At 57.1% G+C, this 18,680-nt stretch overlaps 1 protein-coding gene across 3 annotated transcripts; it reads left to right on the plus strand.

Annotated features, from left to right (window-relative positions):
• Window positions 1-1,360: 1,360 nt before the first annotated feature.
• LOC122161529 (diacylglycerol kinase beta-like) lies at window positions 1,361-17,862 on the plus strand. 3 transcript variants are annotated; one of them, XM_042821030.1, is made up of 25 exons: window positions 1,361-1,586; window positions 4,006-4,082; window positions 4,870-5,026; window positions 5,133-5,195; window positions 5,501-5,740; window positions 6,154-6,324; window positions 6,840-6,889; window positions 6,970-7,044; window positions 7,127-7,246; window positions 7,775-7,892; window positions 7,984-8,072; window positions 8,194-8,310; window positions 8,389-8,487; window positions 8,597-8,710; window positions 8,787-8,860; window positions 8,983-9,057; window positions 9,155-9,240; window positions 9,377-9,466; window positions 9,648-9,808; window positions 10,523-10,587; window positions 10,870-10,960; window positions 13,681-13,882; window positions 14,980-15,100; window positions 15,185-15,245; window positions 15,365-17,862. In XM_042821030.1, the coding sequence occupies exons 1-25, from the start codon at window positions 1,520-1,522 to the stop codon at window positions 15,461-15,463; spliced, it is 2,682 nt and encodes an 893-aa protein (XP_042676964.1). In that variant the 5' UTR covers window positions 1,361-1,519; the 3' UTR covers window positions 15,464-17,862. The 3 variants fall into 3 exon arrangements, with proteins under 3 accessions (XP_042676964.1, XP_042676965.1, XP_042676966.1); XM_042821031.1 differs by lacking the exon at window positions 5,501-5,740; XM_042821032.1 differs by lacking the exons at window positions 1,361-1,586; window positions 4,006-4,082; window positions 4,870-5,026; ... (6 more) ...; window positions 7,775-7,892; window positions 7,984-8,072 and having other exon boundaries at window positions 8,229-8,310; window positions 8,620-8,710.
• The last annotated feature ends 818 nt before the right edge of the window (window positions 17,863-18,680 follow it).

An 18,680-nucleotide genomic window follows, 5' to 3' on the forward strand; every position in this document is an offset into this window, starting at 1 on the left:
GCTGCAGGGTTTGCTTGAGATGAATGTGTCTATGCGGAGGAGATGGGAACATCCCCTCCCTTTGCCTCTGCCTTGGGCCCTCTTGTTGTGGAGGGAAATGGCTCTCTTCTTTTCCCCAGCGATTGATGCCTCGTTTTATCATCCGAGCACCCCAAGCACCATCCGAGCATCCCATCCCAAAGCATCAAATGCTTTGCTCGCACCATTCGAGCATCCCAAAGCACAATTTGAGCATCCCAAAGCACCAGTGTCTCAGCACCTCCCCTGTTCATTGATGCAAAGGGATGCCAACAAGCATGCACAGAGGACATTTGGCCCTGAATGGCCATCCCTTGGCAGCAATCATTCCCTGTCCTCCGCAGGTCCAGCTCCAACGGTTTGCCTTGAGCCACGGCTCCCAGCTGCCAGTGCTGGGCACACCTCTCTCACTCAGCACTGTGTCTCTCCAGGCGTGCAGGTTATGCTCACTCTGGTGCTGGAACACCGCTCCCCACCTGCCCTGGCTCTGTGTTATCCAGTTGCTTTCTACCTGGCAGCCAGCTCCAAACCAGGAGCCGGCCCTAAAATCGAGATCTAATTGCTCCCGTCTGCTTCTTGAACAACAAGCGTCTCCAGGGCCGGCTGCGTGTCCTCGGGAAGCTGACATTTCCCCTGGACCTCAGCCACCGATTCGGTTAAGTGAAGAAGCTAATAAATTTTGAAGCCTGCAAATTGATCGGCTGGAGACTGCCACTTTGCTTGAAGCCCTCTGACATTTCCTCTGGGGCACAGCCTTCCCCAGCACTTTTCTTCGTGTAGGTTCCCCCTCGCCTGGTTTAGAACATAGATTTTCATTAGAAAAGATTATCAGCTGTGGGAGCCAGTGAAAGGTCAGGGCTGGCTCCGTGGATGGAGCTGCAATCTGTGAGTTTCCATTCGTTCACATCCTCTGCCCTGCAGGCATCGTGAGCTGTGTCTTCTGTAATTAATAGCCTCATTTTTTCTCCCTGTATCGTGTTGAATTCCCTTGCAAAATGCTGATGGGGAAGCTCTGGCCAGGAGCAGTGGGATGTGTTTCACTGAGGTTACGCAGGGAATCCCCCCATCTGAGGCAGCTCCTCCAGCAGGTGTTGAGCTCTGGGGTGAGCAGTGACTCAGGTTGCCCCTTGGGTCCCAAAGGGTTGGGGAGCTCTGTGGGTCCCAGCAGGACCACACCAGGGGTGACCTGCTGCTGTGAAAGCAGTCTCACCCTCCATGTCCAAGCTCAGGAGCCCTAGTGACAGCCAAGGCCATTGGTCCATCTGCGATGGAGTCTTGGTGCCACTGATGTCATCCTCTCTTTCTTTCCCTCTGCAGGGAGGAGGGTACTGGCCAGGTGCTCTGGCCGTGGCTGCCCTGAAGCTCTCAGCCTCACTGCCGGAGCGATGCTGTGCGTGGGACCAGAACCCCCGTGCCCCTCACAGTGCCGACGTGAACCAGCATGGTGATGAGCCCAGACAGCTCCTAGAGTGGTGGCCGGTGGCCCCGCAGCGGCCCCAAGATGAGTGACGGGGGCTGGATCACACTCAGCCCCGCTGAATTCGCCCAGCTCCAGCAGTACACTGACTGTGAGTAGTGCTCCTTGCATGGCCCGGCTCCCAACACCCAGCTCTCCTGCGTCCTGCCCCTTTGCAGCTTCACGGCCACGGGGACTGGCTCACAGCTCCCTGCCTGTAGTTTAAGCATGGACAATTTGTCCTCTGAGATTTGGGTCAGTTTTGATGGTGCTTGGGACGAGGAGGCTCGGCTGGGTCCGTCACCTGCAGGGATGCCCAACCTACAGCTCCTGGCCACCGCAACGGAGAAAACATCAGATGCATTCACTGATGCTACTGAAAAACGAGAGCAGAGCTGCTGTGCTCCCCTGGTGTCCGTCACCTCCCTGCAGCGGGGCTGGGGCCCCAGGGACCAGCCCAGTGTCACTCAGAGCACTGCAGCCCCATCCCCAGAAAGCCCCCGCGCCGGGGGGCAGCGGCGCAGACGTGAGCACAGCTCCATCCCTCTGCAGGCACCCACATTTGTCGGCAAAGTGAAATGCCAGCGGGGAAAGCAGGCGGGCTTTTCCCAAACACACGGAGCTGCGCTACAGCTCAGCTCTGGCTGCCAACCCTCTGCGATGATTTTGCTTTTGCAGAGAAGGAATTTTGCTTTTGCAGAGATGGAATTTTGCTTTTGCAGAGACAGAATCACGAGCCTCGGATAACTTTTATAGAATCATAGAATCACAGAATGGTTTGGGCTGGAATCCTATCCAGTCCCAAACTCTGCCACGGGCTGGCTGCCCCCACCAGCTCAGGCTGCCCAGGGCTCCATGCATCTTGGCCTTGAGTACCTCCAGGGATGGGGCACCACACTTCTCTGGGCAGCAGTGCCAGCGCATCGCTGCCCTCTGAATATAGAATTTCTTCCTAAAACCTCATTTAAACATCTTTTAATTTAAAGCCATTACCCCTTCTCCCATCACTGCACTCCCCAGTAGGGTCCTCTCCAGCTTTTCTTCCACAGCCCACGTTAGGCACTGGAAGGCTGCTGAGAGGTCTCCCCTCTCCCCAGACTGAAACCCCCAGCTCTCAGCTATAGCAGAAGTGCTCCCACCCTCTGAGGATCCTCATGGCCTTCTCTGGACCCACTCCAACTGGTCCATGTCCTTGTGCTGGGGGCCCCAGGCTGAATACAGCGCTGCAGGTTGGGGCTCAGACAGTGGAGCAGAGGGGGACACCACCCTCTCTGACCTGCTGTCCGTGCTGCTTTTGATGTAGCCTGGAATACAGTTGGCTTTCTAGGCTGCAAACACACACCGCTGGTTCATATTCAGTTTTTCACTCACCAGCACCCAAGTCCTTCCCTGCAGCTCTGCTCACCACCCTCTCATTGCCCAGCTGACATCTGTGCTTGGTTGCCCTGACCCTGTGCTTGGGGTGCAGGACCTTGCACTTGCTTTATGTGGTTCTCAGGGCTCACCTCTGGAACCTGCCCAGTTCCCTCTTCAAAACAGCCCTTATTTCAGTGCTGAGCACATCTCCCCTGGGCACGGTGCTGCAGGTGAGCTGGGCTGCGGGCAGGGGTGCAGCATTGCTGCCCGCACCTCATCCTTCCTTTTCAGAGAACGAGCTCTGCGTTATTTAATCACAGACTATAAAATGCCATCTGTAATGCTGAGTTTGTGCACAGCATCTTCGTTGTGTTAATCAAAGTTTGGCAAGCGAGGCTTGCTCGGGAGGTGGGGGGCGGCTGCAGCGGGGAGCTGGGAAGGAGCTGGTGTTTTGTGCAACTGCAAATATCCTTCCCGTCTCCAGACACTGCTCTGCCATCCTCATACGATGCACAAGGGGCTAATCATGGGAATGGAAACGTTTTGAATGACAGTGCAGCTTGTGAGCAGGCAGAAGGGATATTTTCTAGCAAAAGAAATACAGCTGCCACCCGAAGGGCAGGGGCGTGATGGATGAGCCATCCTTCCCCTCCCTGAGGCAGGGGTGCGGAGTCCAAACGCAGCATTTCCCACAGCCTCCTTCAAAGCACTTGGGTGCTGCTTAGGTGTTGGCTCCAGGAGATGAACAGAGACAGAGTGAGAAGCCTGGCAATGGACAGGAGCCATGCTGCAAGGCTGAGGTTCTCCCATGGAAATTGGGCTGACCCCAAATCCTGCACCTTATGGGGGCCAGGAGCTTCCCAAGGTCCTTCCTGTCCCAACCACCAGCTGCATTGGCCCCACATCATGTGTCTGTCCCATAGCACTCGTGGCCCGTACCCCCAGTGGAAGAGCAGGAAGTAGCTCTAATCCTGCATAGAGAGGAATTAGCAACAATAAACAGGCATCGTGTGACCAAGAGCCACTTAAATGTCCCCCTAAAAGTGGGGCACAAATGGATCCTCCCAGGGCATGCAGGGACCTGGTTGTTTGTCAGTGAGGAAGCTTGTTGCTACATGCACTTGTCAAAGGGGGCTTGCTAGACCATGCTCAGTGCAGTGCTTTTGTCTCCCCAGACTCCACCAAGAAGCTCAAGGATGTCCTGGAGGAGTTCCATGGGGATGGTGTCCTCTCGAGGTACAACCCTGAACAGGTACAGCCCTTTCCCATCCAGCCTTCCCCACTGCCTGCTCGGCCACACCAGCACAGCAGATGCTGCTGGGAAACCCCAGCTTCCTAGTCATCTCCCCCATCATATCCTATCCCATCCCACCCTTCCCATACTATCCCACTCCATGCCATAGCACCCATTCTACTCCCTCCCATCCCATCTTGTCTCATCCCATCCCATCTGTCTTGCCATCCCATCCCATTTCATCCCATTCTGTCCCATCTGAGCATTTTTGGCACTTTCTTGCCAGGCAGGAGCAGAGAAGTGATTTACTCTCACTTACCCCTTGCACTTCCCACAAAGCAATCTATTTTGCTGTTGCCAACCTGGGGACATGGGCAGGCCCTATACCTTGTCACACTCACCTGGAGAAGGCTGGGGTTGTTTGTTCCAAGTGGTGCTTTTAGTGAGAGCTATTATTGTGCCAGCATGACAGAGCCTTTCAGGAGGGCCATAATCACTGGAAACGAGGTGAAATGAGAAAATCAGTGGGCTGAAAGCTGCAAGGAGAAGCAGCAGAACCACCTCGCTATTCACACTCACTGTGGGACCCCACACAGAAGGAGATTTCCCCATGTGGGAGGCAGTTATGTTGGCACGGGGGGAGTGTGGCTGGAGCTGCAATCACTTCACTCCTCCCCTGCCCTTTGGGAGCCTTTCACCTCCCCCAGCACATCCCCAGTCCCCGTAGCCACCAGCCCATCGCTGTGCAGGACACAGTGCTGCAAGGGCAGGGATGCAGGCACCACAGCCCACTGTGCCCCCGCAGCCCATCGACTACGAGGGCTTCCACCTCTTCATGAAGACCTACCTGGAGGCAGAGGTGCCCGAGGAGCTCTGCCAGCACCTCTTCACGTCGTTCAAGCGGAAGAGCTGCCAGGCAGCCCCCGAGGCCCAGCGCCAAAGCCCCAACGTCTCGCAGCTCGGTGAGCCCGCTTGGCACGAAGCTGGGCACCGCAGCCTGGCTCTGTCCCATCGGCTCTCCCTGCCCTGGGGACAACAGAGCTTCATGGTGCCGAACCTGTGTTTCAGAGCCCAAGTCGCTTGATGCCGGCATCTCCATCCAGACCGAGGTGGCCTGCGCTCCTGTCACAGGTACCGTGTGGGGCCGTCGATGCGGCCAGCACTGCGTCCCCCCACTGCTGGGTCTGCAGCGTGCGGAGATATCTGCCGAGAGAGCACATTAAACTGCAAAAGCAATGGGAAAAGCACACAGAGGACGGTGTCCTCTCCATCCAGACCCCGGCACACATCCCTAGGGCGTGGGGGCTGAGCACAGTGCGGGACTGACGGGTCAGAATATGGGCCTGCTGGTGGGCTAGTGAAGAGGATGTGGTGGCTAGTGATGGGAGGGGGGCTGCTGGAGGCCGGTGGGGGAGGCAGCCGTGTCTGCTTTGCAGGGATCAACGGGAAAACGCTGCTCAGCGCCCTGGGACGGCACACGGCTGAGCCCAAGGGCTGCCCCAGCACAATGGCTGAGCCGCAGCCGGCGGCGCTGAGCCCAGCCTCCATAGCCGCTGCCTCCCCCAGCTGGTCCCGGTCGTCTTCCCAGAAGTCCACTACTGGCACCCCCTCTGCTCACAACTCCTCAGGGTCCTCAAAGATCTCCTCGGGGTCCCTGCTCAGCCCCCAATCGCCAGGTGAGCTCGGCTGGGGCTGTGCAGGGAACAGGTGACAGGGGTTCCCTGGTGCTGTCCCTGGGGCAGCAGCGGTGACCTTTCCAGTCAGGCAGCCTCCCGGTGCCTCAACACCTTTGCTTTGCAAACTGAAGCCATCGGTCCCATCCCGCAGAGCTGCCGCTGCTCAATGTCTTAATTACCTGGCAGCAGGTCCTATGGAGAGGGATTAATGAAGTGCCTTCCCGCTGCCTGAGGAGCGAGCGGCCATCTGCTGCGGGTAGACCGCATGGGCTGTCCCCTGCTCTGGGCACAGGTGGCATCACCCGGCCCTGCTCCATGTCCTCCACATCACCTGAGTCCTGTGGAGCATCCTGCAGAACCTCTTGGCCCCCTCCCGATGCACAGCCCGGTGTGTGTCCCCTCCCTCCTCGCAGGCTCCAGGAGTTTGGAGAAGAGGCTTCCCTTCAGTCTGCGGAAAAGCCACAGCGCCCTGAAAGCTGCCCCCCAGCACCCTCCGGCCCCCCTAGCTCAGGTGGTCTACCTGAAGGACATCGTTTGCTACCTGTCCCTGCTGGAGAGAGGACGGGCAGAGGACAAGCTGGAGTGTGAGTGGCACCCCTGCGTTACAGGCTGCTGGTTACTGGGTGAATTGGGAGGAGTGAGAGGGGACAAAGCTGGGCTGGCTTCAAATTTACGGGGCTGCAGGAGCCAACGTCCTTGGCAGTGCCCTGTTTCTCCATCCCTGTTTCTATCCCCTTTGGGCTGTAATCCCTGGGTTAGGTGCCTTGGGTACCTGGCAGCAGCTGTCTGGGGAAATGGTAGTTTAGCTGGGCACAAAGTTTGTCCCAGGTGGGACCACTGCAAGATGCTGAGCAGCATGAGGCCACGTCCCTTCCCACAGGAGCCCAAAGGGAAATGTGAGCACACCACAGGGCCTGCAGCAGCCCCACGGGTGCACGTGTGGCCTGGGATCAGTATGCCTTTCTCTCTGTTGTTGAAGTTACAAGCCCTTCCCCAACACAGGGGGGAGTGTGTGGTGTGAGTGTGGTGAGGGCAGGGAACCAGGGTGGCTTCTGGGGACATGGAGTCCAACCTGCAGTGGCTTTTCTTCTCCCTTCAGTTATGTTTCGCCTATATGACACCGATGGGAACGGCATCCTGGACAGCTCGGTAAGCCTGAGGAGGAGAAACCAAGGGTAATTTGGGATGAAAGGCAAGGGCACTGACCTCATCCACTTCCCTGTGTACAGGAGCTGGATCGTATCATAAACCAGATGGTGCACGTGGCTGAGTACCTGGAGTGGGACTCCACTGAGCTGAAGCCTGTGAGTGCCCAGCTTGAGAGGGGGCTTGAGAGTCCAGGGTCTGCGAGCTGCACCCCGCTGCAACCTCCCCTCCTGTCCTCAGATCCTGAAGGCGATGATGGAGGAGATCGACTACGACCACGATGGGAACGTGACGCTGGAAGAGTGGATCCGGGGCGGCATGACCACCATCCCCTTGCTGGTGCTGCTGGGAATGGAGACGGTGAGACGAGAGAGCTGGGCACAGAGCGAGGCCGCAGCAGCAAGGCTGCAGGAGCCACGGGAGGGCAGCCTCCCCTCAGCAGCCCACGCGGGCTGCGTTTGTTCTGCAGCATTGCAGTGTGCTCCAGTGCTGCGCGTGTTCAACCCAAATGAGGAGCGGGGGTGGTTTTCACCCCCCTTTATTTCCACGTCTCATTTTTTCATCCTGCCGAGCTTTACATCCCCAAGCTGCATCCAAGTCCTTATCCAAGCCCCCTTCCATGTCTGATTTGCAGGGAAAATTTATTCCCAGTGCCCATTCTAGTGTTTGCTTTCCAAGGAGGGGTGGGTGGGCAGATTGTCAGGCAGGAATTTGAAGTGGCTCCTTGAGAGTGCTGGTGCCCAAACACAGATTCAAGAGGCGTGCTCTGCCATGGGGGGCTCAGCCTGGAGCCAGCTTTATTTGCTCTTGGTGGCAAGGATGTAGGAGGGACAACATGGGGAAAGGCAGCAGGGAATGAGCCTCCTGCTCCTCTCGGCTGCCCTGCAGAATGTGAAGGATGATGGGCAGCACGCCTGGAGGCTGAAGCACTTCAAGAAGCCCGCCTACTGCAACTTCTGCCGCACCATGCTGCTGGGTGTCCGCAAGCAGGGCCTCTGTTGCTCCTGTGAGTCATGTCCCTAGGGCACCCCAACCCTGCTGGGTGCTGTGGGGCTGTAGGGGAGAGAGTCACTCACCTCCTGCTTCCCTCCCACCAGTCTGCAAATACACCGTGCACGAGAGGTGCGTGTCCAAAGATATCGCCTCCTGCATCAGCACCTACATGAAGTCCAAGAGGAACACCAGTGTGAGTAGAGGGGACAGACCAGCCTCTGAAATCCCAGAGGAGACCACAGAGGACCCAGACCCAGAGGAGACAGAACAGCTGCCGGGGGTCTGCGGGTGCAGCATCCCTTCTCCTCTTGCAGGTGATGCAGCACACCTGGATTGAGGGCAACTCCCCTGTCAAGTGCGACCGATGCCACAAGAGCATCAAGTGCTACCAGGGCATCACCGGCCTGCACTGCGTCTGGTGCCAAGTCACCGTGAGTGGGAACGGTCGGGGGTTGTCACGGGAGGGGGTTGTCACCTTTGTGTCACCCCGCTGACGTCCCCCCCTTCAGCTCCACAACAAATGTGCCTCCCATGTCAAGCCGGAGTGCGATGGGGGCCCTCTGCGGGACCACATCTTGCTGCCTTCCTACATCTGCCCTGTGGTTCTGGTGCGTGGCCACCCTGTCCCCACACCCCTCGGTCCCTGCCCTATCCCCATGCCCCCGGTTGCTGCCCCATCCCCACAGCCCCCCCACCCGCCCTCGCTGTGTCCCGCAGGAGCGGCAATCCCACTGCCGCAGGTCCGACAGCGAGTCCCCAGCCGGCACCAGCCCTGAGGATGGGCAGAGCTTCAAGTTCAACTCCACCACAGTGGATGGGCAAGGGCTGCAGGTAGGATCTCCCCCCCAAGGCTGAGGTCGGCTGTGCTCTGCTGGGTATTTCAGCCGTCACCCTTTCTGCCTTCCAGATCAGCCCCCGGCCTGGGACACATCCCCTGCTGGTGTTTGTGAACCCCAAGAGTGGAGGGAGGCAAGGAGAGCGGTAGGTTGTACCCCTGCCTGGTGACAGCATTCCTCCGTGGCCCCACTGCCACCAGCTCGTTGGGATGCCCCAGCCACCAGACAGCATCCCCTGTGGCATCTCTCACTTTTCTTTTCCTGTAGGGTCCTCCGAAAGTTTCACTACCTGCTCAACCCGCGGCAAGTGTACAACCTGGACCGTGGTGGGCCTGCTCCTGGGTATGGAGGTGCTGCGGACACTCGCCAGCCCCCACAGTCCATCCTGATGCCCATCCATCTCCTGCATAAACCATTTTCCTCTCTCTGCCCTGTGCAGGCTGAGCTTTTTCCGGGACACTCCAGATTTCCGTGTTCTGGCCTGTGGAGGGGATGGCACTGTGGGCTGGATCCTGGACTGCATAGGTGAGCAGGCTCTGTAGCCCCTGAGTACAGAAAACTACTGGGTAGAGGAAGGACATCAAGAGGAGTATGAAACAAGCCTAACCAGGGTGCAATCCATTCATCACAGCCCCAACCTCTCTTTCCCCTTGTGTTGCAGACAAGGCAAACTTGCTGAAGCACCCACCAGTGGCCGTCCTGCCCCTGGGAACAGGCAATGACTTGGCCCGGTGTCTGCGCTGGGGTGGAGGTGAGCATCACTCTGATGGGATGCAGCCCATGGGGGCCATGTGTGACTGTGGGGTGCTGTCCTGGGGCTGGGAGGCACACAGCTGGGACAAGGGCAAATGATGTGCCACGTGAGCAGCCTTCAGCTGCGCCCTGTCCCATTGGCATGGATGCGCTCCTCTTCATCCTCCTCCAACGTGCAGGCTATGAGGGCGGCAGCCTGATGAAGGTGCTGAAAGACATAGAGCACAGCACGGAGGTGATGCTGGACCGCTGGCAGATAGACGTGATTCCCAGTGACAAGGAGGCCAACGGGGACCCTGTCCCATACAGCATCATCAACAACTACTTCTCCATTGGGGTGGTGAGCAGTGGGGCCCCTCAGCACCAAGGAATGGGGAGGGACGTGGTGGCCAAGCTGAGCAAGGAGCAGCAGAACCCATCGGAGCATCCCTGTGCAGCTGTTGCCCCAAACCTGCAGATCAGGGCCTTTGGGGTGATTGATTCCTCTGCCCCGTGAAATAAATGTTCCTCAGCTGACAGGAAGTCAGGGAGTGGTGCAAATGGGGATGGCTCCCATGCTTTCTGATCCTGTCTCTCCTCCTGTACTCATTTGAGCCCTCTCTGGGGGTGAGCCTCATAAGAGCAGGGATGGCTGGCTTGTGTCATTCCACAAAGACAATGAAAGCCTTTCTCAGAATTTGGTGAAACTCTCCATTTGAGCTTGGGTCCCCCACCCTGCAACTCCCCCTCCCTGCTCTTCCTTGCTTGTGTTCCCAACCTCCCTCTTGGCATTGTCTTTCTGTTTTTATTGTTGTCTGAAATAGCAGCGCTTGAATGCAAAAATACTCACAAAATGTCTCTCTTCCAAGCTGCAAGAGCCAAAGGAGCTCTGACAGAGTTCAGGGATGCTTGGGGTCCCAGGGGTGGGTTACAATCTGGTGGAAGCTGTGTGGGAGCCCCATGCTATGGGGCCAGCAATGAGGGCGAAGGGCTGAGCCCCTGTGTCCCAATGCACACGCAGGGAGGGGGATTCTGTTTCCCAGCCCTTTCCAACCTGCACCACCTTTCCTTGCAGGATGCCTCCATTGCCCACCGCTTCCACATCATGCGAGAAAAGCACCCTGAGAAATTCAACAGCAGGTAAGGGCTGTCCAGCTGCTGTGCCACAGCTGCAGAGCCATTCGATGTCCCCAGGAGCCACTGTCCCCAAGTCCCTGCATGCTCATGCATGCTGCTGGCCATGCACATCTCACTCCTCACTGGGTGCTCCTGGTGCACTGTAGCCAGCATCCATCCTTTGTCATGCCTCCAAGCAAGGGGGGGAGGCTGGGGAGCCTCATGTCCCCAAAGGGAGCCTTGTGGAGTGGGCCAGGGGAGTTGCTGCTCACATGTGGGATGCTAACACCACTCCCTGTGCCCTAGGATGAAGAACAAGCTGTGGTACTTTGAGTTTGGCACATCAGAAACCTTTGCGGCCACCTGTAAGAAGCTCCACGACTACGTTGAGGTGGAGGTGGGTTTCCAAGAAGTGAAGGTGGGGATTTGGAGAAGGCTTTACCAGGGTATCAGAATCATAGAATCAAGGTTGGAAAAGACCACTGAGATCATCTAGTCCGACTCCAGCCCACCGTGCCCACTGTCCACAGCCCTCAGTGCCACATCGCCACAGCTCTGAACACCTCCAGGGATGGTGACCCCACCTCCCTGTGCAGCTGTGCAATGCCTCACTGCCCTTTCTGAGAAGGAATGTCTCCTGATACCCAAGCAGTCCATGCCTTTGGATAGAGCAGTGGTGCCCTGGGCAGCAGAGAGGTGGGGAATGTTGTTGGGTGCCTGTCTGAGGGACAGGTGTGTGCAGTGCCCAGACCTCTGCAGCCCACAGAGCTGGAGCGATGACAATTTTTGATAGATAATCAAATCTGATTCTTTCATGATCAATTATTTACTAACTCAAGAATATAATTACTGCTCGATAACCAATGAGCAGGAGCAAGAGCTCGCGTCTCCCCACCCAAAGCATCCCACAGCCCTCCCCATGTCCAGCCCACTCTGCTGGCGTGCTGAGGGATGTGTGCCCACACTGGCAAAGCAAGGAGGCTCAGGGGGAACCGGGCACACCGGGGCATTGCTGGCTGAGGGGCTGCATGCCACCTCTCCAAGCCCAGCCTGCACCTCCAGCACAGGGCTCGCCGCATGGCCAGCCAGCTGCAGGCAAAAGAATAGCCCTGTATTTTTTCCCCTTCCAGCTGTATTTGAGAGTGTGCCTGGAATATTCTCTCTGTAAACTCAGTGTCTGCTCGCAGCCGTCTTTGGATTACATGGAAACAGCCTTTAATTAGAGCAGGGAGGAGGGACCGCTGCGTGCCAGCGGTTGCTAAGAGCTCTGTCATTTTGCAGTTTGCATTGGTGGGGTTTGTGCCGTGCTTTTCTGCAAACTTCCGGCTCTCCTTATCTCGGGATAAATGCCCCTTTTAGAACTTCTTCTGGAGGGCTACAGAAAGAAAAACCCATGATGCTGGCGTGCACTGGGCCACGCAGCCCCAGCACTGGGGCACTGTGGTGTTGGAGCCTGTTTACATGCCAGGGTTCTCTGCTCACCCTAAAGCTCAGCCCCCCGTGCCGGCAGGAAAGCGTTAAGGCGACGGCATTTTAAGCTGAAAGTAGCAGCCCTTCAGCTCCGAGGCAACTGTCATCCTCACAGAGAAATGGCAGTTTTGTTTTGGAAATTGGCACTCGTTCCAGTGCAGCTCCTGGAAATGAATTTGCTTTTTCCCCAGCTGCAAATTTCTCCTCCCAGCGCCGCTGCCAGCACGCCGCCAGCTGCCCCCGCTCAAAGAGCCCTTTGTGGCAGGCTGGCACATGGAGCGGGGCTGCGGGGTTGCAGGGCTGCAGGGCTGTGGGGAGAAGGGCAGCTCCTGATCCGGGGGTCCCACAGCACATGGTGATGCTGAGGTCCCATCCCATCCCATTGAGGGCAATGATTGGTGCGTTGGCCACGGCACGGCCAGCTTGCTGTGCACCCGCTGCTCACAGGGTTTGCATCGTTCACAGCAATCATCATGTTATTAAAATGCACTGAGAAATAAGGCATGGAAGGCCAGCCTTGGTGAGGCGGCTCTTTGCCTGCAGACCAGAAGCCCTTTGCATTTCAAGGCAGGGCCAAACCATCTCTGAGCGGGGAGAGGGCACAGAGCTCTGAGCCTGCAGAGATGCCCACTTGTTCCCATCCAGCCCATTCCCCATACCAAAAATAAGCTCGAGCCCTCCACTCCAGCTCCAGCAAAACAACTAGAGTGTGGGCAGCAGCGGGGTTCTATCAGCCAACTTACATTTCCTCCTGGCAAAGAGACACAGGGGACAGAAATTCCTTCGCATCCCCAAATACAAGAAGAAAAGTGCTCTGGTGTTTGCTGAAGTGTAGGCTGGCAGGTAGGGAACAGATGCCTGGGGAGAAATGCAGATGCTCAAAGGGAAATACAGATGCTCTAGAGAAAATGGAGTTGAAAGCGAGAGACTGATGCTGCCCACAGCAATCCTGACTTCAGAGGGATCCAGACAGAGGAGCCCTTGTTTCTTCAAACCCAAGACTCCGTCTTTTCTGGTGGAACTGCGTGGCAGCACCCACAGATGAGGTCAATGGCACGTCCTGGGTGTCCTGGGTCTGAGAGCTGAGATTAAGGGATGCAATTCCATCTCTATGTCCTGTGGGACAGCCATCGACAGCAGCTGTTTGGCTTTCCATGGAATTTTCAGTCCTGCTGTGTGCTGGTGAATCCAGAACACCCATCCTGGGCACTATTCTGTTACTCTCTCCCAAAAGCTGCCATCTTTTTCTCTATAGCCTTTAAGGCACTGCACAGCTGCACAGGGAGGTGGGGCAGTCACTGTCCCTGGAGATGTTCAGAGTTGTGGAGATGTGGCACTGAGGAACACAGTCAGTGGGCATGGTGTGGAAGGCCAGGGCTGGACCTGGGGATCTTAGAGGTCTTTTCCAACTGTAGTGAGCCTGCAATCTAATGATTCTATAATGATTTTTTCCTGGTTTCCAACAAGCACTTTAAGACAAGCCCTTTTGCATCAACCTTTGTGTAGCCAGACTGCAATTTGCTGAGGTCAGCTTAAGCAAGGGGACGAGGAAGGCTGGCGCTGCAGGAGCCCACGGGGCTGCATGGCACCAAGGGGTCCAGTTGGAGCAGGCTGCTGGGTCCTGATGTACATCTGTGTGCCTGGCAGTGTGACGGGACCCTGCTGGACCTGAGCAACGCCTCCTTGGAGGGCATCGCCGTCCTCAACATCCCCAGCATGTATGGTGGCTCCAACCTTTGGGGCGAGACCAAGAAGCAGCGTGGCTACAACCGCCTGAGCAAGAAAGCACCGGAGAAACCGCACGCAGCGGTGGTGACCGACGCCAAGGAGCTCAAGTTCTGTGCACAGGGTGAGCGGTGGGAAAGACTGCATGGGAGGGTCTGGCAGCAGAGCTGCAGCTTTTTTAAGCTTCTCCTGCTGCAGTGCCGTCAGCATGGTGCCTTTTTGTGAGAACGCAGCCATGTGCGCGAGCTGCAGGCAGCCGGGGGAAAAACCCTAGCACCTCTCCTCCAGTGTGCTGTGCTCCCAGCACCTCTGCCCAGCGCTGTGCCACTGGTGCCCCTGGTGCCTGACTCATCTCTGCCAGCACGGGCACAAGCAGAGGCAGAGATGGAGGCGAGGGATTGTGCAGGCAGCCCAGCTTGCCCCCGGGAGATCAGGCTGTAGGAGTTACTCAGCAGGGAGAAATCAACTGGGAAGCAACGTGCTGCTCCTGGCAGCCGGTGGGATGTGCCAAGTGCCCACTTTTTCCAGAGTCCGTGGTGGGAAGCTGCTCCCAGTGAGGCTTCTGCTGTTGTTTCCCCTGGTGCACGCACCCCATCCAAGGGCTGGAGGGGGATCTGTGCCAGGATGTGGTGCTGTTTGGCACCAGGGGGATTTTTGCTCTTGCAGTTTTGTGGGAGCAGCCACACCGAGCTGGTCAGAAAGCCTCAGGATAGCAGAAAGCACAGGGTCCCTGGACAGCCTGCATCACTGCTGCAGCTCTTCCACCTTGTTTCCTGCCTGCCTAGTCCAAAGAGGGAACCTTGAACCCATGGGACAGGGGCGGATCATGCAAGGGGGGGCTGATTTTTACGTATGAGAGCTCAGGCTGCGCATGAATGAAACCCAGACAGGTTCAGGCTGGAGAGTTCAAGCTCCACTGATTTCCTGGAGCGAAGGCATCCTGCCAAAAGCGAGGACAAAGCGGGAGCTTTGCACCACAGGAGCTGGCCGTGGAGTTTTGCTGCTGTATGCAGACTGCTGGCTGTGCCCACCTGCAGCCATCTCCTCAGCTCTGGGGGACTTTTGACACCCGGCTCAATATTAAATCATTTTGAAAAATGGAGCACATAGGGGCTGGCAAAGTCCGAGTCCCCCACTCCATCATCAAAAAGGAATGCACAGGAGTCCCTCGAGACATGGCGACGTGGGACCTTGGCACTGACTCCACTCCATGTCTTGCAGACCTCAGTGACCACCTGCTGGAGGTGGTGGGGCTGGAGGGCGCAATGGAGATGGGGCAGATCTACACAGGGCTGAAGAGCGCTGGGAAGAGGCTGGCCCAGTGTTCAGCTGTCACCATCAGGTATTTGTGCCCATCCCCACACAGGCCATGACCTGGTGGGCAGTGAAAGCGGGCGGCTACGTGATCCTCTATTCTCTGTTGCAGGACCTCCAAGCTGCTGCCCATGCAGGTGGATGGGGAGCCCTGGATGCAGCCATCCTGCACTGTAAGCCCCTGGGGGGACGAGGATGGAGTGGGAGCCGCTGAGGCGGGGGTGCTGGGTGCCTGGCCAGAGCATGACTCATGGCTGGAGCCGCTTGCTGAGCTGCATTTGTTTATTTTTAGGTCAAAATTACACATAAAAGCCAAGTGCCAATGCTGCTGGGCCCTCCCCAGAAGAGCAGCTTCTTTTTCCTGAAGAGGAGAAACCGAACTCGAGATTAAGCTGGGTGAAATGAGCCGCAGCCCAAAGGCAACCAGACATCCTGGGCATCCTGTGGGCTGCAAACCTTCATCTCTGCACATCCTGACTCTTCTCCCTGCTTCACAAACACTGCGCTGGAAAGTGGGTGCAGGCTGTGCAGGGCAGGTCCTGCTGCAGGACCCGTGCTGAGGTGGGGAAGGATTCCAGCCCAGCCCACTCAGCCCAGCGGGATGCTCCGTCTCAGGAACGTTTGGGATCTCCTTCCCAGCTACCACAAGTATTTTCTCCAGCCAGGATCGGAGCGATGGGCAGCTTGGCGTGCAGGCGTGCTAGAACTGTTTTTTTTTCCCTTTATTTAAAGAACTACCCCCTTCCTGCCAGCAGAGCTGCAAACGAACGCATTCCTGAGAAAAAGCCGAGCTTCACTTATTTATTTTTAATCCTCCTGAAGGACACTTGGTGTTTTGCTGCACTGGCTTTCTTGTCCACCAGACCTGCACATCTGAGCAGTTATTTATTTCCTTAGCCTCGAGGACTCGGCTGCCCAACCCTCGCTTCCCTTGCTGCTCTCCAAGCAGGTTTCCATGCCTTCAGCTGGCTCTTCTGGCTTGCTTCAGAGCAGATGCAGACACAGCACTCGCTATTGGCTCTGAAGCACGATGCCACAGGGTGTGAAGTAGGCTGTGTGGGGACACAGCTCACCTGGGACAGGGGGCCAGGCTCAGGGCAGGCAGGAGAAGGCATCACTGGGAAGTGGGAACAGCCAGAGGGGATCCCAGTGGGGAGCTGCCAGCCCAGCTCTGTGTTTGGACCTCGCATCTGGATTTGTATTTATGTATTTATTGAACAAACTTCAAGGGGTCACTTCCCTCCTAATGGGATGACATTGGACACAAATGCCACCCCCATTTTGGCTGGCCATCCTTGTGGCAGTGCGCCTGGCGCGGGCTGCAGCCCCCAGCAACTCCATCCTCATTCTGTGCAGCTGCTGGGAGAGCGATGCAGCATTTCCCATCACCTAAAAGCTCCTCCAATTTGGAAGCATCGCCTTTTCATTCATCCCAGTGAGGACTCACTCTGCTTCAGATGCTGTTTTTTGGGTTGCCACAGGGAGCAATGTGAGCAGCCGGTCCTCGGGTTTGTTGCAGCCAGGTCTCTCCTTGACCCATCCCAAAGCCAAGGATGTGGCTTTGAAGCCCAGCTCCTCCCCCAGGAAACAGAGAAATGCATGACATGCCGTGAGCTGAACGCGTCCCCTGGCTCCGAATAGCTGAGAGCTGCCAGCAGTGAGCCCCAGGAAGGTTTGCTGATTTCTTCTGCTGCCACACACTGCCCCCCACCTTCTCATGGCCCTGCACAGAGGACCACGGCTTCAAAATCAGCCTCCTCCCCCTTCGGCAGCCCCCTCGGTATGCTCTGTTCTGCTGAGAGCAGCATTCCCCCAAGTGCAGAGCTGCTGCCGTCCTTAGGTTTCAGAGTGAACAGCACACTGAAAAGTGTTTGCCACCCCCCCAGGCACAGACACTGTAGGCAGCACCATTCAAGTGCAGCGACCTGCGCACTCCCTGCGGCACATAAATCCACCCTCCTCTGCTCCTCGCCAGGGGCAGCCATTAATGAGTAGCCAGGTGAAAGCTTATGGGATGGGTGCCAAAATAAACCCTGAAGTTCTCCTGAAACGGCACCCTCCGTTTCTCCCAGTCCCCTCCCTGATATTATCTGCAGACCTCAACACTGGCACCTGGGGAGGATTAAAACGAAACAAAACAACGACCTCAAAGCCTGCACCGCTCTGCTTGGGGCGCAGGATGACAAGACGTGAGGGCAGGGCAATTCATAGAGGCAGGTTTGGCTTCCTTTTGCTCCCCACTTAGTCTCAACCTGTTGTTTTGTGCTGTGACCATGGCAGAAGGTGTCTGTATGCAAGCAGCAGCATTTTTCTCCGCAGACTGATCCTTGCACCCGGTCATGGTTTGGTGGGCTCGTGCTTTGGGCAAAGATCAGTGCCAGGGCCATTCTGCTTGGCTTTAGCAGTAGTGATGGCAGAGCAGGGGGGCAGAGGTGGTTCAGGCTGCCAGGGCTGCTGCCTCCTCTGTGGGATGCAGCATGGATCATGCCAAAGGCATCGCACAACAGGACCTGCCGCTGGCAGCCACCTTAGCCCCAGGCTCCACCCTGGGGGGCTCACAGGGATCACGATAGCCGCCTGGCTATCTCACACCAGCCCCCATTTATACCCCCAAAGGCCATTGGATGGAGCTCCCAGCCTCCCCAGTTCAGGCTCTGTTCCCATCCTCCTGCTATGTCCGTAGCCGTGGTTGCCTGCATGGAAATAGCGTGGCGTCCGTAGCGTAGCTTGTGTTGCCGTGTACACCTGGCCTGCTGTGGGCTTGTGTCAAATAAAGGTGGTGATGAAGCACTCAGCTGGTCCTGAGCTTGGGGGTCCCCATTTCCCAGCCATTTTGGGGGCACAGGGAGATGTGCCCCTCTGTGAGCACACAGGTGACGGCGTTTTCAGCCACAGCAAGATGGAGCCATGTTTGGTAGGAGGCGCAACAGGCTAAATTTGGAACCTGCGATGTGTTGGTTGTTTTTTTCTTCCCCAAGTAGGCTCTAAATTTAGCAGGTGCCGGTCACCAGCCCCCTCCCAACCCTGTGTGTCCATGGCCGCTGGCTCATCCAAAGGCACCACAAGGAGACCCCACGGCAGTCGGCCTGTACCTTGGCTAGGGTCTGGCCAATTGACCCCAAAGGCAAAGGCAAGGCAGGGAGAGCCTCTACACCTCTCCTCTTCATCTGCAGCAGCCATCAGGTCTGACATGGGCTGTTTGTGTACCACTGCTGACACCCCACAGCCCCCTGTCCACCTGCCCAACCGTGCGTCATCTGCTAATTTTACTAGTGGTGATTTAATCCTCCTCACCCTTGTGCAAAGGGAAACACGAGAGTGCCAGCTCCTGCAGAGCCCCCCAGGAGCATCCCCAGTGGTAAGGACACCCTGTGCCCACCTCACGTGTCCCAGCAGCTTGTGAATGAGGCGTGATGGCAACTGCCCTGCTGTGCAACATGGGAGCCAAACTGCTCACAGAGACCAGCGTCAGCCCTGGGGATGCTGATAGCCCTGCAGCACTCTGCACTGGTACAACACCTCCTGAAAAATTAGTGGCACACTTCTGTAAGGCCACCTGCAAGCCTACAGCCTCCAGATTGCAAGTCTCCAAGGCACCCTCCCTGGAT

Source organism: Centrocercus urophasianus, unplaced genomic scaffold, assembly GCF_019232065.1.
Source record: "Centrocercus urophasianus isolate 14NV4802_14NV808 unplaced genomic scaffold, USGS_Curo_1.0 seq_19, whole genome shotgun sequence".
NCBI classification, from domain to species: domain Eukaryota; kingdom Metazoa; phylum Chordata; class Aves; order Galliformes; family Phasianidae; genus Centrocercus; species Centrocercus urophasianus.

What these genes read in the sequence shown, in the direction of transcription:
- LOC122161529 (XM_042821030.1), top strand. Translation starts at nt 1,520, where the DNA reads ATGAGTGACGGGGGCTGGATCACACTCAGCCCCGCTGAATTCGCCCAG. An exon ending in GCAGGGCCTCTGTTGCTCCT is followed by an intron (nt 7,893 to 7,983) that starts GTGAGTCATGTC and finishes CCCTCCCACCAG; the next exon opens with TCTGCAAATACACCGTGCAC. An exon ending in TGGATGGGCAAGGGCTGCAG is followed by an intron (nt 8,711 to 8,786) that starts GTAGGATCTCCC and finishes TCTGCCTTCCAG; the next exon opens with ATCAGCCCCCGGCCTGGGAC.